The following is a 19,147-nucleotide window of genomic DNA, read 5'->3' as shown; positions in this document are numbered from 1 at the left end:
AAGTGAGTAAGGAATCGAGTTAAGCAAAATTGATACAAAGCCCTCAAACTGATTAAAGACTGTCCATACAAGTGAAATCAGTACAACTTGTGTTTAAAAAAGGTCCAAGTCCCTTGGACCCAAAGGTCATAACTTTTTTTGCAGCTGTCTGGTAAAACTGACAAGAATTTGGTCAGCTTCTTAGTTAGTGCTAAGGTGGCACTAGCCAGGAGCAGTGAAACTAACTCAACTTCCTGCTGCATTATTTCACTGGCCAGAGTTACCATTTTCATCAATGGCAAGTGTGTTTTTCAAGCTTTGGTCTAGTCAGAAACCATGCTCCCTAATGAAAAGACCTTGATCAGTCTAAAGTGAAATAAGGAGTAGTGGCTAATCAAAATAATACAAAGATTCAGTATCCTGACCGTTGATTGTATTGTTATGCAGTCTAATGATGCACTGTGAAAAAGATTAACTACATCCATGAATTTTGCTAAAGCCCCCAGTTCAGAGAGACTCTAGAACAGGGGTCGGGAACCTTTGGCATGCAGCTCGCCAGGGTAAGCAATCTGGCAGGCCAGGCTGGTTTATTTACCTGCCACGTCTGCAGATTTGGCAGATCGCAGCTCCCACTGGCCACTGTTTGCTGTCCGAGGCCAATGGGAAGCGACACAGGCCGAGGGATGTGCTGGCCGCAGCTTCCCGCCACCCCCATTGACCTGGAGCGGTGAACCACGGCCAGTGGGAGCTGCAATCGGCTGAACTTGCGGAAGTGGCAGGTAAACAAACTGGCCCGGCCCTGGCAAGCTGCATGCGAAAGGCTACTGACCCCTGCTCCAGAACATGGTTAGGTCCCATCCAATCTACACCGCAATACAGAACTATGCATTAAAAACATTGTTGGACAACAATTTTAATCAAGTCTGCAAACATGGCCGATTTTACAGTAACAAAGAGTCCTGTGGCACCTTATAGACTAACAGATGTATGTTTAAGGTGCCACAGGATTCTTCGTTGCTTTTTACAGATCCAGACTAACACGGCTATCCCTCTAATTTTACACTGTAGACTGAACTTAAGTACCATTTTGGTCAAATATATGCTTCAAAATAATCTATTTCAGAATAAAAACAGGATTTTTAAACTTAATCAGTATAATATTAGATACAATAGGAAAAAGGGAAACCCGTTTTTAAGAAACTACTATGCAACAGAATGTTCTAAACCATCAGATAGAATTACAAAGAATAAAATCACTAAAATTTCTGCATCTGAAATATGGTAAAGTATCATCAAGCTGGATTGTGCCAGCCTCTGAAGCACGTTATATACTATCAAATGTGGAAAATGACCTACAGTGTGGGATTCTTAGGTCAAAAACTGAATTTATGCACACAAAATTAAAAGTATTCTTTAATTTCAGAATTAAAAAAAAAAAAGCATGAATTTTGATTGGTCAAGCAACCCCCAGTATTTTTCCCAACTGCTTCCTAGTTTATCCCATAGGCTGTTGTAAAAAAATACCTTTTTCATGTACACTACGACTCAGCTATTTTGTTTTATCAGTCTGTATTTCCATTTTGGTCTGTTTGCTAAGTGACAAAATAATGTCTTGATAGAGGTTGGATGTCCAATTTTCTAGTACCCTAACACAAAGCTGAATGTAAGTGGAGTTTTGACTTTAGGAAAAATATTTCAGACCTGATCAGTTTAAGTCAGACTTCCAGACAGCATCTCATTTCAATTTTCCCATGAACATATTTAAACACAATTAACAGAAGACACAGAATAATGGAAGCACTGCCCAAGAGAATAAGTTTAGCGCATTAACTTGACAAGTGAGAGTATCTAACCGTGTAGTCTTCAGTCAGTCAAAACTCACATTCAACCAAAGAACTTAGTTCTGGATTTCTTATTCAGGCAAGAGTCCAACAGTCAGCAGAAAAACTGCACAACATTGTTACAGCCAGTTAGCCTCCCTGCAAGACACTTATCAGCTGTTTTGAGTATTTTTCCTGTCCTTATGATGTTCCCTGATTTGGTGTTAACCAGTTTTGAGAAAAATGAATTTTCTATCATGGGAGACATTTTACATTGGAAAATAATTAAATTTTGATACAATGAACAAATAAAATTGTTGATGTAATAACTGAATTTGTTTGGAAGAGAAAGCTTCTTACTTGAATTTCTCTCTCATCAGGTTTATGCAGTAATAGTACTCCTCTCTTCCACTATACTTAAGGACCACTGCTATTTTAAAATTAATGTTTAAGTAGCAGTGAAAGCTAACATGGGATTTAAGAATTCTATTAACTCTCATTTCTGCTCAACTTTATCCAACATGACAAACTGACATACTTATAACCTAGAATCTCAATGGCAACCCCTATCTGACCTAGGCATCCGCAAAGACATCTATCTAGAACACGTATTTCGAAAATGCTCACTTTCCTGTACAACAGAATTTCCCAAAGTTACATCAATGGGAATTCTACTTGCCTTTTATTCAATATGCTGCATCACTTGATAATATGATGTTGGACAAAGCACTTTAGTTTCTGTGTTTTTTCTGTCTTTTTTGTTTCTGTGTTTGACCAGATAGCCAACATCACTGTGCAGATCAGTAAGGTATTACTGTATTTGACAGATGAGTGTCGTGCTTTGCATATGAAGATATATATTGGTAAATGCCTCTAAGTCTATATTTATAAACATTCAGAGTGTGTGTTATGATAATCCATCACTGCCACATAACATTTTTTTAAGCTTGAGCACCCCTATGTGGCAATATTATGAACTTCAGCCTTAAAATCAAATTGTTTTAAAATGGAAGGTGATGTAGCTCCCAGCTCACTACTCTTTCACCTCTGAGAAACCAGAATCAAAGCCTAACTGAGATCAAAACAAAAATGAGTTTTGTGTTCACATATCACAAAAGAAACAATTGCTAACATCTGCTCAAGGGAGAAAAAGGACTGGAATTCCAGTTCAGGTATAAGGGCATTAACATAATTAAATGGGGTTACTTGCACATATGGACATACCCAGACTACGTGTAACTAAGGACAATGCTTTTACATTGCCTCACTTTCCAGAACACTAAATTCAGTCAACGAATTTAAAAATATTCCAATGGTGTTTATTTTTGACACAACAAAGCTTTCAATGATTTGCTTTCAGTTATTTTACCACACCCCAGTACCTTTTAGTTATTTAATACAGATGCCACTCTGCTAACACTGTAATTGGAATTCTCTCAGACACAGCAACACAGAATGGAATCCTAACCAACATCCCAGTTTTAGTCACTGAGTTTGGACAAGATTAGGAAACAAATCCACCTGATGAGGGTTTTACAGATCAGGGGTATACATCATGATACAGCGTATATATGTGCAGTATACACATTCAAATAACTTTTGGAGGAATAAAAGTTTAATCTTTCAATGTATTAAAGATTTTCCATATTATAAGGTCACGTACTTCACACCGCAAGCTATACTGTATAGAAATCAAGATTCATTTTGAGATATAATTTTGACATTTCAGTAAGTGAGATTATGGAATTATAACATTTGTCTCACTTAAATGAACATAAAATCAATATACACCAAAAAACTACTACTAATTAACAGGAAATGAGGAAGGTAAGGTTAAGCAAGATGTCATTCAAGTGCAAAAATCATCTTTTTACCTCTAACAAGTAACTTGAAAAACCATTAAGATAGGTGTGCTAGAGAGAGATATTCTCCGACCTACAGAGTCAAGGCGGCCATCATGTAAATGTCAGCAGAATTCTATCAGTAGCGCTCTTACTACTGGGCCAGGACGTTCTGTGTTTGAACCCTACACTAGCATTTTGACTCGAAATAAAATTATGACATTGCAGTGCAATATTTGATGGAATTTGCATTGTTTAGAGGTAGAGATCCCATCACAGTTTTAAGGAGATTTAAAAAAAAAAAAAGGGGGGGGGGGCAGAAACCTTAATATCGTAGCCAATATTTCCTTTCATGTTTTAATGTCAAGGACAGTACATGAGCCATAAGTGCCACAGTTCTCCTTTTATCAAAGAATTAGTAGCATACCAGCATTTAACTCTTCCCCTTAAAAAGCAATGATCTATTAATAGTGCTGTGTGAAACAGGTTTCCCCTCCCCCCTCAACAGAACTGTTTATTTATCGCGGGGAGGCAGACAGCAAGGCCTGGTGGACAGAGCACTGGACTGAGAGTCAGGAGCCCTGGGTTCTATTCCTGGCTCACTATGTGACCCAGGGCAAATAATGTCAACTGCTCTGTGCCTCAGTTTCCCCATCTGTAAAATGGGAATGATGCTTACCTCCTTTCCAAAAGGATTTGAGAACTCTGAATGAAATACCTAGCTTTTATATAGGGCTTTATTATTATTATGGAAAGCATATCAAATTTAACTGTACTGCAATCCATGGGTCCATAAAATCTTGAAAAATCTCAACTTACAACTACTTAGCTGAATAAATATGATGTATCCAGTCATTAAAGCAGAGAGTAGTAGTCATTTTTCATAATACTCAAAATTATAAAAACAAATTGTTCATTTTCAGGTTTCAGAGTGGTAGCCGTGTTAGTTTGTATCAGCAAAAAGAAAGAAGTACTTGTGGCACCTTAGAGACTAACAAATTTATTTACGCATAAGCTTTTGTGGGCTAATACCCACTTCATCGACTGCATGCATCCTACTGTATTTTCCGATGCATGCATCCAATGAAGTGGGTTTTAGCCCACGAAAGCTTATGCTTAAATAACTGTTAGTCGCTAAGGTGCCGTAAGTACTCCTCGTTCTTTTTGTTCCTTTTCAGTCAACCAACTTTCACTATAAAATAAAATGCTTCTCTCACCTCATCACTGGTTAGTTTCTTTGCCTTTAGTAGTCTCTGCGTTCTGTCTTCATCTGATCCCTCATCACTGTCTGAAGAATAGATTCTAGCACGTTCCTCTAGAAAAAGAAATTAACTCAGGTAAAGACTGGTCTGCAAATGTCAAATCCTGCCAAAGCACCTTGAACTATACCAAAACATACTGTTTCCTGCTATTTCTTTCAATAATGTGCCAAGATCCCACCATCTTAGTGACAAATTATAAATAAATACACAAAATACACCTCTACCCCGATATAATGCGACCCGATATAACACGAATTCGGATACAACATGGTAAAGCAGTGCTCCAGGGGGGAGGGGCTGCATGCTCTGGCTGATCAAAGCAAGTTCAATATAACACAGTAAGATTTTTTGACTCCCAAGAACAGTGTTATATTGGGATAGAAGTGTACAATTAAACAGAGTGAGCTTTCTTTGTAGTTTCCCTGTTCATTATGCACCATTCTGAGAAATCTGTTATTTCATCAGGACTATCCTGTGAAATCAGTCAATTTGAATTACATAGTATCTGATGAGTGCAGCCTAACAATAAAAAAAGTTACATCCTGATTTTATTTGTACCTCTTATACCACCTTTATAGCGGTTTTTAATAGCTGCCAGACTGATTGCCTCTTCTCCTTCATCCTCCTCATCATAACGATCAGGTTCTAAATAATTTGCACTCAGACCACGCTGGTGCTGCTTCTCCCGCATTCTCCGCTGCTGGGATTCTCTGCGAATAGAAGCTCTTAACCTCTCCTCTTCTTTCTGTCCAGGAAAAGCAGTAGCATGTAAGGAACTATGAGGAATTATACCCAGAGGGCATCTTTCTCCAATGCTTTGCACCTTGTGTGGTCATTTTACACCAGTGCAAAGAAAATGTCAAACGCGATCAAATCAGAATGATACAGCTTGATGCTCACTTTGACCAGATGTAAATGACTACACACAATGCAGGACTATGGAGAATCAGGCAAAATATATTTTATAATTGACATTTCTCTTGGTTGAAACATTTATAGCTTTAAGTTGCCTTATTTTTTATTTAATGCAGATCAGAGTCAAAGGCTTAATTTCCAAAATTACAAAATCAAGTTTGTGAATGTTTTATAAGAATTTAAACAGTTTAAAAATAGAGGCAACAATGTATACTTATGATTAAACTTAAATTCTGTACAATGACATAATATCCTAGGAGAAAATGTAACAAAGTTAACCATTACTTCTTGTTTCTGGATTGCTATGCAAGTTTAACCTTTCCTATACAGAACAAATGTGATCAACACTGATTTGTTCACCCACAGTGACAAGAATGACATTTTCAATTAGCACTACTTTTCCTGTAGCATTGTATTGTCAGTTTCAGTGAATACAATATCTTGAAAAATATTTACATCTGTAGCATCATACTTGAATGAATGTTTGAGTAAATTTGTCCAATCTCTAGATTTGTTTTCTTACTAAAATTAAGAATTATAATATATTTACAACTGTAACAAAGGAATAATACAAATCCCAGAAGAGAAAGGGGACCATGCTTTGAAGCAAATACTACAATTTTCTGCACCCCCACAACCACCACCACTGAAGGGTTGGAAAAATTCCCATCTCGTGAGGGCAGGGGCCAGCATCTTCTTCAGGACTGCCTTGTGGCCTGCGGAGCACCTCAGAACCACAGCTCTGCAGGTTTGTTTCTGTAGGTAATAACAAATACTCCATTCACTGGTCTTAATTTAGGACAGCTACACCTCAACAGCAATTGTAATCTTTGCTGGTACTAGTGACATGTAAACAGTCAGAATGCAATGACGATTTTAATAAATGTATACTTTGGGGTGAAATCTTTTGTACAGTCGCCTGCGTAATGGTCTTCAAGCGCATGAGAAGTCTAATAGCAGAAGAGATGACTTACACACAAAAGTTACTTTTGTTAAAAGTCAAAAAACATTAATTTTTCACAGCCTTATAAATAAAGAAGTTTGGCTGATTTGCTTCCAAAAACTCCACAACCATCTCTTAACCCCTCTGCCTTTAGGCTAAGCATGGGAATTTTCAGGCCAAAGGATTATTTGGACTGGTGAAGGGGAGAGATTAGAAGGAACATAAAAAAGCGGTAGACTAGAATAAGGCTAGTTTCTTTAATTATGAAATTACAACAGGCTCTAGAATGTTGTACAGGAGGCACAGCATTTCACGAGGAAGGTAACAAATCAGCAAAGGGCTGACAGATATTCTCTGAATAGAAGAATCAGTCCCCTTAGCAGGCCAGTCTAGGGATGGCAGATTAAGGAATTAATTCTGCCACAAAACAGAGGCCTATATTAGTGTGATTATTATACAACTAGCTGCTATGTTCACACACTTGACAACCACCTTGACAAGAATATACATGAAGGAATGCCTGTATTTGGGTCTTTGAACATTTATCTGAAAGAGACAAAGTCATCTTCCTGTGGAGGGCACTGTCTGTAGAGTGAAGCCTGTTAGAAAATCATTATAGGTTAAACACGCTTCTTATAAGGGCACCTCTGCTTTCTAAACATTAAGGTCAAACCATGGAAGTCTGTCTGTTAACAAGAAGGGAAAGCAGCAGGGAAAAATGATAAAGGAACAAATTCTTCATATGCATGCGTATAGGAAGTTCCAATACAAGTTAATACATAAAAATTTCCACTGACAAATACATGATAACTTCCATATTAGAGTACAGCAGCATTAGACACCTCAGTCAGGTTTGGGGCACCATTGTGCTAGGCCCTGTAGAACAATGGGGTAGCAGTCGTCTATGTCATTGATGAATTTGGGATATAATTTTGAATATGCAAACAAAGTGTATACAGGCCAAATAAATATGAACTAGAAATTCTGAGTCATTTAGCGACTGCTGGAAAATACCACACGTCACCTTAAAATGAATGTTTATTTCACCTTAAAAATAAAGACTTTTCAAAATTTTACTTCCAAGGCCTTCATTTATTGTATTCTTAATATTTGTTTTTAATTTTGTTATTTCTGAAATTCTCTTGCTAACTGGGTACTCTACATTATTACAATTTCTCCTCTTAGTTTACAAAATAATCACTATACCAGGTGCCATATCCATTGAGCATAAAAAGTAATGCCGATAGAATATATTGTTGTGATATCTATGTCAGCACCAGAGTTTGTATCTTTATTTATTTTTCTAAAACTCAATAAATACCCAAGGATATTCAGACATGATATTTGAAATTTAAGATGAACAACATTAGTTCTAAGTTTAGGTCAAAAGAGTAATAAAACTCCTTATCACAATTAATACCTTAATCATTTCTGTGCGCTGAGACTCTGGATCACGACCAGCCATGGGCAAGATACGAATTTTTTGGGTCTTTGAACATCTATCTGCAAGAGACAAAGTCATCTTCCTGTGGGTGGCGCTGTCCGTAGAGTGAGGCCTATTAGAAAATTGTTATAGGTTGAACACTTCTTACAAGGACACTTCTGCTTTCCAAGAACAGTTACAGACATGCCACAAACACAATCAGAAAAATCAAAGACTCATCCATACAAAAGCAAAAAAATTAAACAGACTAGACAGTGTGTACAGTACAGGTCTGTCGCAACTTACGCGCATTTAACATGCGTGATTTCAACTTTACCCGTGGAGTCAGGGGCATGTCCTCAAGCGGGGGGCAGGGAGCGGCTGGCCTCAAGATTTAAAGGTCCTGGGGCACCAGTTGTGGCTGGGAGTCCCAGGGTCTTTAAATCACCCAGGGGGCTCCCAGCTGCAGAGGAGGCTGGGACCCTTTAGTTCACCACAGGGGCTACAAGGCTCCAGCCACCGTGGAGCTCCAGGCCCTTTAAATGCCAGCCCCAGCCCGGCTGCCAAAGCTGCAGGCGGGATTTAAAGGGCTCCTCTGGGCTCCCCACCCAGAAAAAAAGGCAGCTTCTTACTGAACAGCTCCATTCCCTGTGTATTCAGTCAAAGCGAAACAGTATTTGTATTTATTTATTTACTATTATGCTATGGGTGAGAAGAGGATGCTGGCCTCTATTCTGGCTCACATATCAATGGAATCCCAATTGCAGGACCTAACTCTAACCTCATTTATACTTGTAAAAAGATGAGACAACCATGGCAGCCTCAAGATGCCACTTTAAGGTCGCTTTTTAGAGAAATGTACTTAGGTCTGAAGTGTAGCTAGCATGCTAGTCTTGGTCTTCAGCGACAGTATAAAAACTCAAACAATTTGGCAGTTTCTGTACAATTAATATTCAGATCCCAACACTGAAGTCAAAAGGAAGCCTAGAAAACTCATGACTGAGCCATAGTTAGGTGTATACAGCAACACCAGCCTTACTTTTCAAGAGTCAGAAAATTCTTTCAAAAACAGTGTTTTTTAAAATAATCTCTTCTATACAAGGTGTACTAAAAGAAAAACTAGTGATCCACTACTTTGCTATTTCATCTCCACCCTTTAATACCCACGTTTCATATCAAAATGCTGTACTATGACTTCAAGCTCTGTTAATGAACTGTACGTTTACCTGAAGGTTAATTTAGTCTTGAACACAGCCTGTCCCTGTAGACCAGTTCCTTGTCTGATAAACAGATGGTTGTGATCTCCCTGTAATGGTGCCTTGTACACATCAAAGACTTCATTGCCCAAATGCAGCGACATGCTTAAAAAAGATTCATATATTAGTTATTTTTGTATTTATGACTCATTCTGCTTTTACCCCATATATAAATGAAGGAAGGCTTCTCATTCCCTCTTTTTATGCATAATTGAAATATTATTAGCTAAGTAGTATTGTATACCACTCAAAGATCTGAGAAAACAATAGTTATCAATTCTGCAAGAACTACAAACTTCACTCACTCCTCACTTTTATATGCAAGAATGTCTGATAACTGTGTTTTCCTAGTCTAGATAACACAGAAAAGCCTAAGCTAACCTTCCATCTGACCACTTGACTATCCGTGCATTGCTTTCTCGAATCTCATTTCCCTCTTCATCTCGTCGCATTCGCCAACGTATGGTGTTTTCCACCTGTTGGAATAGAAAGCCTGTAAGCATGTATATAAAGTAAAATGTGAACTAGTTTAAAGGAATATTGTAAAAAAGATATTACTGGGAGGTAATGCCAAGTGCCAGTAGTTAGCTAAATTTGCTGCATGCAGGGTAAAAGAAAAGCTTTTGCAGAACAGTTACAAATCTTCACGGCATCCAAAGAAAAAAGTAGATACAAACAGAAGACAGCTAAGTAATTTCTATGAGTGCTGAACTTGTTTACTTCTTGGTAGAACAAGAAGTAGGTAATATCTATAAAAAGTGTGACTCAAACCATCACCTCTCAACTCCCCAGGCTTTTTGTTTTATATAGTAGTTTGAAAGAACCTAACAGGAAAGAGGTGAGATGCAGAAAGAAAATTACAGATATACCTTTAGTTTTAACCTTGTTCTACCTTCTTCATCAAGCATTTCCTCGTCTTCAAATTCATCCTCATAATACTGAGGGTCAAAAGGTCTGTAATAAATTAGATAATGTATTCTTTACTCACCCATCTTCTAAAAAAGCAAACCAATGTTATTCTAGGATTGCTAAAAATAAATTAGTGATTCAGTTAAATTATATACTACACACAACTGTAGACATTATTGCCATGGTATACATACATTTATTTCTGCAACCATGTAATAAACTGGAGAGGTTTTAAACCACAGAAGACCTACCCTAAAGTCTCTCAATAATATCAGCTGCAACCACTCTAACATTTTAAATCTCTGAATAATTTTTTGTAAAGAAAAAGTCTACCTCAAATGTGGTATCCTCCCCTGATGTCCCACTGCAGCAAATAAGAGGTTAGGCGAGTCTAGGACTTGATATGTTCAGCATGATGAAGATTTTGTGAATTATCATGCGGAAATTCCTGCCAGGACAATGTTTGGAAGAACCATCTTTCATATGAGCCTAATACAGTGGTGGGCAACCTATGGCATGTCCCTGCTGCTTCCCGCAGCTCCCATTTGCCAGGAACCACGGCCACTGGGAGCTGTGGGGGGCCATGCCTGTGGACAGTCAACGTCACCAAAATGTCTTGCGGCCCACAATCAGACTACCTGGATGGGCCGCAGGTTACCCACCACTGTCCTAATAGGTGGTAGATTTGAGACAGTCCCACATCCAACCCATCTGAGAGAAGGAAGAGGCAGAAAAACAAATTTTTCTTCCTCCACCAAGTCTGACAGATGGAGGAGTCTCACTTCCTCTCCCAGACGCTGTAAAGGAAAAGAAAGTGGCGAGGGAGAAGCTGTTAGCCTGCTAAATTACTGCTATTTTAGGCCTGGTCTGCACTAAAAAATTAGGTTTAACTACATTCGTCAGGAATGTGAAAACTCCTCACCACCGAGTAGTGTTGTTAAGCCCACCTAAGTCTTGGTGTAGACAGTGCTAGGTCCACAGAAGAATTCTTCTGTCAACCTAGCCACTAAGTCTCAAGGAGGTGGATTACGTATGCCAATCGGGAGAACACCTCCCATCAGCATAAGATGCGACATTGTAGTGTTTCAAGTGTCAACAAGCCCTTAGTCTCCATTTTTGGGTACTGACCCATTAATATATTCAGCATCTGCCCTTGCTGTTGTTTATGGCTGCAAACAATGTTGAGAGGAGAAGTGGCGAAAGCGGCCAGAGTTGTCGGCTGCACTTTTTTACTTTTTGAGAAATCTATCAATTGCTGCAAAGCATTGCAGTAGTCTGTCTGCAGACCCACAAAGTCTGTACCTCTTGACCCACAAAGGTTCACATTTGGAACATCATCTTTTCAATTATAAAGGCTATTGGCTCATAAATACTTCCTGGCCACAGAACAGAACATTTTGAAAATCAAGCAAAGTGCATTGGGATAGAGGTGGTCAAAAGAAGAGTTCTCTTTAAAAGTGGTCTGCAGCAGGAGAATGGGAGAACCACCAAACTAGAGTATGTTAGGAACAAGCCTAGATTTGCAGGGAGATGGACACCTTTTACAAGGTCCAACAGTACAAGTCCCAAAACAGTGGTATGTTTAGAAAAAGCAATACTCAACACATTTTTTGTAGCTAGTTGATGTGCAGTTGGAGCCACACAGAGTAGTAGTATAAGGAGCTACATGAATTTATTTTCTTTTAAAGTTTTAGATAAATGCAATGATCTGTGTTATACAGATCATCAGTCTGAATGACCATAATATAGTTTCTTCTGGCTTCAATGAATAAGCAAAAGTAGTGCTTCTATTATTCAAAAGTACATTTTTATTTCTATATAGTTCGCTAAATTAAATGGGTTACAATACACTAGAAGATTAAGCCTCAAACTGAATAAATATGAAAACTACATGTTCAGAACTCAACAGATAATCTTAAAAGCTAGTCTTTATAATACTACGAACTCATTAGGCACATGCTACTGTTTCAATTCACTGGACTTTTAAAACTGATGTGTTGTGAAGATACATACTAAACTAGAAACCTGAAAAGCATGCACAGTTCTAGTAAATACATCACAGCTGTGGGACAAAGCCTCTCTAGGCTACTTTTTACATTACGTTCAGTACATCATTTTTAGATTTGCAAAACAAGGTTGCCTTTTGAGAAAAGTCATACATATAAAATTAATGCCATCAAAACAGATTTCCTGGATTTAGGAAATACTCAGATCCCCTGAATAGGCTGTTTACTCTGAATTCAATCTCAAAGATCATTTGGTTTTACAAAATATGGTGCATTATTCAAGATGAAATTATCAACATTCAACAAGAACTAAAGCAGCGCTGAAGAAAGGCAAGACAGCTATAAATTCAGGAGAATGGTGCAATGCAGCCACAAGACAATTAAAAAAATAAATTAAAAAGGACAGTTACTCATTTGAGTTGCACACCATGCTTACAAAAATAATCACTAGTTCTTCTACTGATTTAGACAAGAGTGAGATGATGAATTTTACAGGTAGAGAAGCTAAAAATGGCTAATTTCAAAGGGTCAAATTAGTACAAAATAAAAGGAGTTATTTAAAATTATGAAACGCATTACATTATCTAACAGGTTAAACCTACACATTTAGCTTACAAGAAAACAGTAAAATGAAAAGTGATCTGAATATCTGACCAACTATATCAAAGTATGCACCCCAGTGTTAATTATATTTAATGTTGTCAACAGAAATTTCATTTGACTACTAGAACAAAAGGGAAATACTAAGTGTGAGTTTAAATAATTAACACCTTTAATATAGATGCAGTATTACCTGGGCTCCACGCTGAGGAAGTTGGGCAGCTTCACAAAATACAAGTCATTTCCTAAGTCAGTGTTTACTTTTGGTATCTCTACTTCTATTCGTGTTTCTGGAATAGGTTCTTCTTCCTGCTGCTCCTGATTCAGTCCATTCTCATCCTAATGGATGGAGTAGCAAAACCACATTACATTATGTAGGTGAAAAAGTCAGACTGTTCAGGTTGTTCCATTGACCACTTAATTTTCGCTCTGAAACATATGGAAAACCTCTCTCTCTGTCCATCCACACGTAATTGGATTATGCAAAGTTCACGCTACTGAAACAAAATCATCAAACATGCTACTCAAGCCTGCCATCTAATGTGATTTCAGTTATGAACATTAGCTCAAGATACCAAGAGAGAATGAAAGTAAAAAGCATGGGACTGATCCAAATAAATTGGTCTCCTATAGGGAGCTAAGAAATGGTGGTAACTTTGCCTAGACTAAAACTGGCTTTTAGATGTAAAGGGCTTTGAATCCATTGCCATCTATTCCCAAAAGAAAAATACTTTTCCAACAGGCCCTACAACAAGTATCAAAAACAGTTATAGTACTATATTCTACTTGTTGACATAATCATAACATACTCAAAATATATAACCACAGTTACAACAGCAGAAAAACAAGTGACTCTGTCTTACACGGCCATGTGGAAGAGGTGAAACTGTTAACAGTGATTCTTTTTGCTTGGGCAATATCATTTATGAATTCCCATTAAATTGTCAGTCTTTCATTAAAGTGTGTTAAAACTCAGTCCTCTAGATTTAAAACTCTATACTAGACTGCTGGGGCAGATAGATATAAGAGGCACAGCAGGCAATTTCTTTCAAAGGACTTACAATAGGTTGCCCTGGAGTTGGTGGCTTGTCTTCCCCATCACTCCCTGAAGAAATGTCATCTGCACCTCCAAACAGATCTATTGCATCCCTGTGATCTTGAATAGAAAAATATGTATTTTATATATGGAGAAAGAGAGAAATTGTTATATTCTACCACTGGAAGTCATCTACAAGATCATTAAAAGTGACCTGCAAAGGAGAAAAAAAAATTGATTTCCTATTTTGCGCATTTCTCTAGGAGATTCAAAGAGGACTCAAAAAGGTGATTTGTCTCTTTGCTCTCAAAAAAGTATTTTAACTTAAAAATTCAGGTCACATCTACCTTGGAAGGACTCTATTGTGACAGGAACACTACTGAAACAATGACATCCAAGAGTGAAAGCTGAGCAATTGAGAGAGACAGATTTTGGATTAGATGATTTAAACTTTAGTTAATCATTGAAGTTAAATTGATGTCAACATATTGGACAAAGGCAGATTCGCCACCTCTGTCCATTCAAGTGAAGTGGGGTAGGTAATATTCTACATTCTCCGAGTCTCTCATAATTAAACAACAGACTCAATTTCCAGGGTCTTTCAGCAAGAAATTAGGATATAATGAGGTCACCAGATTTTTCATTAAAAGAAAAAATTAGTTCAATCTGTTGCCAAGGAAAGCAAAAGGCTGATAGTACTGGGTAAAGATGACTTCAAACTGTGAAAGCTTCCCCATGTAGCTCTATCGCTGCACCTTAGTTGTTATGCTCTGCAACTCACCAGATAATCCAACACTAGTTTTTAACTCAGTTGATATTACCAATCATACAGAGTTTTTAAGTGAACGCATGCTTAATGTCAGATAAAGTAGAAGGGATTTGAAAAGACAGCTAGTTACCTTTTTGTCCTTCTGCATCACTATCCATTTCTGAATCTGATGCAATTGGTTTTTTACGTTTCATTCGCAAAATTTCATCTTCACTGTCACTGCCTCTTGCAGACTCTGTCAAAGAGAATATATATCCTCAAATTAAGAATTTCATTCTGCATCTTTTTACATCTCACACTATCCATAGCTTGTATTAATAAATTAAAGTTTACTGGGTGAATCAAGTGTTATTAAAAATACTCTATTACTGTTAAAAGTCAACTGGAATTAAAACATAATTTTATAACCAAATCTGAATCATTTCAAGCCAAGACAACCGAAGTGATATTGTTAAACCATGTGACTTAGGATCCCCTTTGTAATGGTGACTGTTCAGTCTTTTCAGTATTAAGATTTAATTTGGTTTTGTTTATGAAGAGACACTAGAATCAATCTTTGAGAAAAGGTCACCCAACATGAAGATTAATTATCACAATTATGAGACGACTATAAGAACTCAATGAAGGTCAAGGATGATGATATTTTCAACACTGTATTCAATCCTACCAGATTTATGCTCCTGTTCCTCTTCATCATCTGAACGTCTGTGATCTTCATCAGAATGCTGGGTCCTTTCATCATCATCATCAGAATTCTGTATCTTCTCCTCATCAGAATGCTGGGCCCTTTCATCATCATCAGAATTCTGCATCTTCTCCTCATCAGAATGCTGGGCCTGTTCATCATCAGAGTTCTGCATCTTCTCCTCATCAGAGATCTGAGGCCTCTCTTCATCATCTGAGTTCTGCATTTTCTCCTCATCGGAGTTTTGTAGTCTTTCCTCATCATCGGAAATCGGAGGCCTTTCATCATCATCAGAGTTCTGAAGAACCTTCTCTTCATCATCAGAGTTTTGCTGCCTTTCCTCATCATCAGAATTCTGCAGCTTATCATCATCATCAGACTGATCACTTTTGTCCTCTTTGCCCCATTTTTCATCCTCTGAATGTGCTTTTTCAGATCCATCTGCATCTGAGTGACGGCTACCTTCATCTGATCCAGGTCCTCTGTCATCATCCTCATCAGCAGCTTCTGAACCACTATGCTGATCTATATCTGACTGGTCATTATCTTCATGTTCAGAATGTCCCGAAGCTTCAGAGTGATTGTATGATCTTTCAGATCGGATGTCACTCCCGGTATGGTGGGATGCTCCCTCATCCTCACTATCATCTCCAAATAACTCTTTGTTACTGGGCTTTATTGCTTCTCTGTCATCATCTCTGTCACTCTCACTTCCAGAAACATTACTGCCAGAGCCAGCATTCTCCTGATCAGAGTCAGAGTCAGATCCAGAGTCAGAATCTGCAAAATAAATATTACCCACTTAAAAGTGATTAAGGGGAAAGATTGCCAGATGAGGAGATAACAACAAGATTAGCACTTCTTGAGACTGAGTGGAAAAAAATAAGAGAGGACATGAGAGACACACCTAAATAATGAAAGTAAATTGCATGCTCTTATTTAAATTATAAGAATAAAAGAAAGCTAATGAAGTTGTGACATTAAAAGGATTTTTTTTTTTAAACAAAGACAGATAACTAGTCTGTGATCCTGTCACATGGCATCATTGAAACCAGAAGTCTACTAGCAGTCAAAGAAAAATGACACATTTATATGGGTCAAGAGGAGACAAAGATAAATTTGATAGAATAAAAAACTTTTTTAAACTAACATTTTATTCTGTTTATAACATCTTGGGAGTTCAAAACTGAAACTGTTTTCAAATCCAATTTGCTTGCCCTTCCCCAACATATGCCCATAGACAAATTTGTTACAGGAGAACTACTCACGAGTACTGGGTTTGTGGCACTAATTTTCATTCAAGAAAAAAAAAAACACTGTTTGCTTTGAAGAATAAATCCCATAAAATGACAGGGACTTTGCAAACATAAAAAAGGCTCAAATTTTGGCCAAGGTAATCTGGACAATATCCATACAGAAATTATTTCAACATTTTTCTTTGAATTGTTGATGACAACTGAGATGTATGAATTATGTTAAGGAACGGTGATCATCAAAAATGTATGTAAACAGAGAAAGTTTTAGAAATTATTTTTAAAAGATTATTTTTCCAGATAAAAAGGAACAAAACAGGAAACTCATGGAATACAAACATATCTAAGCATAAAAATACTCAGAGTAAAAGGCTGATTTATCAAATTTATAATCAGAAACCAATTCTGCAGCAATTTCATGAAAGTCAGTTTTCCCAGGTCATGGTAAGGGAAAAGAATACACCATTACATGCACATTCACTAAACTCTCAGTCCTGAAACATATACTTTCTATTTTAGATGTATTTTAACTGGAACTGATGTACTGAAAAGGAAACGAAATTGAAAACTTGTTTAACTAACATAAGACAAAAAGTTCTAGACTAAATCAGAAAAAAGACAGATTTCCTAAAGACAGGTGATGAAAAGTGTGTTCTTTCTCTACTTTCCTTTATTAAATATTCATTTTCCTCTGCACCTAGGGGGAAAAAAATGCTTTGCCAAAACAATCCAGAATAACAATATCTCAACCCTCAGAAATTCATAAATAACAGTTTATATGTAGCAAATGTTTGGCCCAATTTATACTGTTCATAAAATTAAAAACAGAACAACAGAATCTAGTTCAGAGGTGGGCAAACTATGGCCTGGACCATCTCGCCCAGCCCCAGCTCCCGGACGGTAGCGTGTTTGGCTCCGGCCGGTGCTGCAGCCAGGCATGCTGCTCTGCTTGGTACAGTAAGTGGGCCAGGCCGGAGGGTTGTATAAGGGGCAGGGGGCCCCGGGGAGCAGTTGGGACAGGGAGCAGGGGCAGCTGAATGGGACAGAGGTTGGGGGGGCAAGGCAGTCAGGGGACAGGCAACAGCGGGGGTTGGATAGGCATGGGGTCCCAGGAGGCCTATCGGGGGCAGGAGTGTGGATATGGGTCAGGCAGTCAGGAGACTGGGAGCAGGGGGGCTGGCTAGGGGGTGTGGTCCCTGCAGGAGCAGATTAGGGCCTTGGGGTCCTGCGAGTCGGTGGTCAGGGGACAAGGAATGGATGGGTCAGGGGTTCTGAGGGGGAGCAGTCAGGAGATGGGAAGTGGGAGGGGTCAGATAGGGGACGGGTGCCAGGCTGTTTGTGGGGGGCACAGCCTTCCCTACCCGGCCCTCCATACAGTTTTGCAACCCCAATGTGACCGCTGGGCCAAAAAGTTTGTCTACCCCGATCTAGTTGCACTAAATCCGTATCATGTGTGCCCAAGCAGCGACAATCTGTTTCACTACAGAGCTGGAGTTCTTCACAATACAGTAGTTATTAAGCAGAAGGAAAGCGGACGCAAGGGGTTTACTATCAACAGAGAGAATCAGTAGAACCCCCCGGGTTCAGCAATTTCCCTGTCAGCTCCTCAATCAAATCCTGGGGCTGGAGAATTGGGCCACCTTTAACAGCAGCTGTAACGAAACAGGCTAAGACACTGGGGTATCGCTAACGATTGCTAGCAATGAAAGCCCTCGGCTCCAGAGCAGGGGCCAGCGACACACTCCCCCGCTCCCCTGGCTGCAGCACGTGGCAGAAAGCCAGGCCCGATGGGCCAGGGTACAAAACCGCAGGGCAAAGCCCACCCACCCCAAACCCTTATGGCCTGGATGGAGCCCCCAGCCCTGGGAAAGGAGCTGGGGGGACCGACGGGAACCAGCCGCCAGAAAGGACAGAGGGGAGGGGACGCCCCCAGTTCTGGGCGGGGAGGGGGGCGACCCCGGAGGGGCAAGAGGACGGACCAGTCGTTCGGGAGAGGGGAGGGACCGAGAAGGTTAAATACAGGAAGCGCGGTGGGGGGAAGGGTCGGCCCGGCCTCGCCTCTCTCCCCTCTGCAGACCGCCCCGTCGGTACCTTTCTGCTCGGGCTCGGAATCGACGTCGCTCCCGAACAGGTCCTCCATGTCCGCCATGGCGCGGGCTCACCGGGCACGACACTGCCGCAAAGAGCAGGCCTCGTTCACTTCCTTTCCGGCACTCCCGCACCACTAGGAAGTCAGAAGGGCCGCGGCGCCAGCCAGTGACGCGCGTGCAGAGCGACTGATTGCGTACGGGGTCAGGGGGTGGGGCCGCCTGCGCTGACCCGACCCAGGCATGGGGAGGGAGAAGCCTTAAAGGGGCAGCGTCTCGTTAACGGAGCTCCCCGACAGCAGGGGCCCACAAGTCCCTCTAGCCCAGGGGTTCTCAAACTGCGGGTTGGGGCCCCTCAGGGGG

At 39.5% G+C, this 19,147-nt stretch overlaps 1 protein-coding gene across 4 annotated transcripts in view; it reads right to left on the bottom strand.

Moving 5' to 3' along the window:
• LEO1 (LEO1 homolog, Paf1/RNA polymerase II complex component) overlaps window positions 1-18,925 on the bottom strand; it is a 37,729-nt gene extending 18,804 nt beyond the window's left edge. For 3 of the 4 annotated variants that reach the window (XR_004002257.1, XR_004002256.1, XM_030577176.1), the window contains exons 1-11: window positions 18,789-18,924; window positions 15,427-16,224; window positions 14,890-14,994; window positions 14,016-14,110; window positions 13,148-13,293; window positions 10,309-10,393; window positions 9,821-9,915; window positions 9,410-9,544; window positions 8,181-8,316; window positions 5,461-5,647; window positions 4,858-4,955 (exon numbers count right to left, since the gene is read on the bottom strand). Coding sequence is in view for 2 of the 4 variants with exons in the window: in XM_030577176.1 (XP_030433036.1) it covers window positions 4,858-4,955; window positions 5,461-5,647; window positions 8,181-8,316; window positions 9,410-9,544; window positions 9,821-9,915; window positions 10,309-10,393; window positions 13,148-13,293; window positions 14,016-14,110; window positions 14,890-14,994; window positions 15,427-16,224; window positions 18,789-18,846 (1,938 nt within the window). In the remaining 2 variants the exon portion in view is untranslated. Of the gene's footprint in view, window positions 1-4,857; window positions 4,956-5,460; window positions 5,648-8,180; window positions 8,317-9,409; window positions 9,545-9,820; window positions 9,916-10,308; window positions 10,394-13,147; window positions 13,294-14,015; window positions 14,111-14,889; window positions 14,995-15,426; window positions 16,225-18,788 lie in introns of all 4 variants that reach the window. The other variant, XM_030577177.1, reaches the window with a different exon arrangement.
• Between the last annotated feature and the right edge of the window lie 222 nt (window positions 18,926-19,147).

Source organism: Gopherus evgoodei, chromosome 10, assembly GCF_007399415.2.
Source record: "Gopherus evgoodei ecotype Sinaloan lineage chromosome 10, rGopEvg1_v1.p, whole genome shotgun sequence".
Classification (NCBI taxonomy): Eukaryota; Metazoa; Chordata; order Testudines; family Testudinidae; genus Gopherus; species Gopherus evgoodei.
The sequence above is the reverse complement of the archived record's forward strand: the minus strand, read 5'-3'. Positions and strand labels throughout refer to the sequence as shown.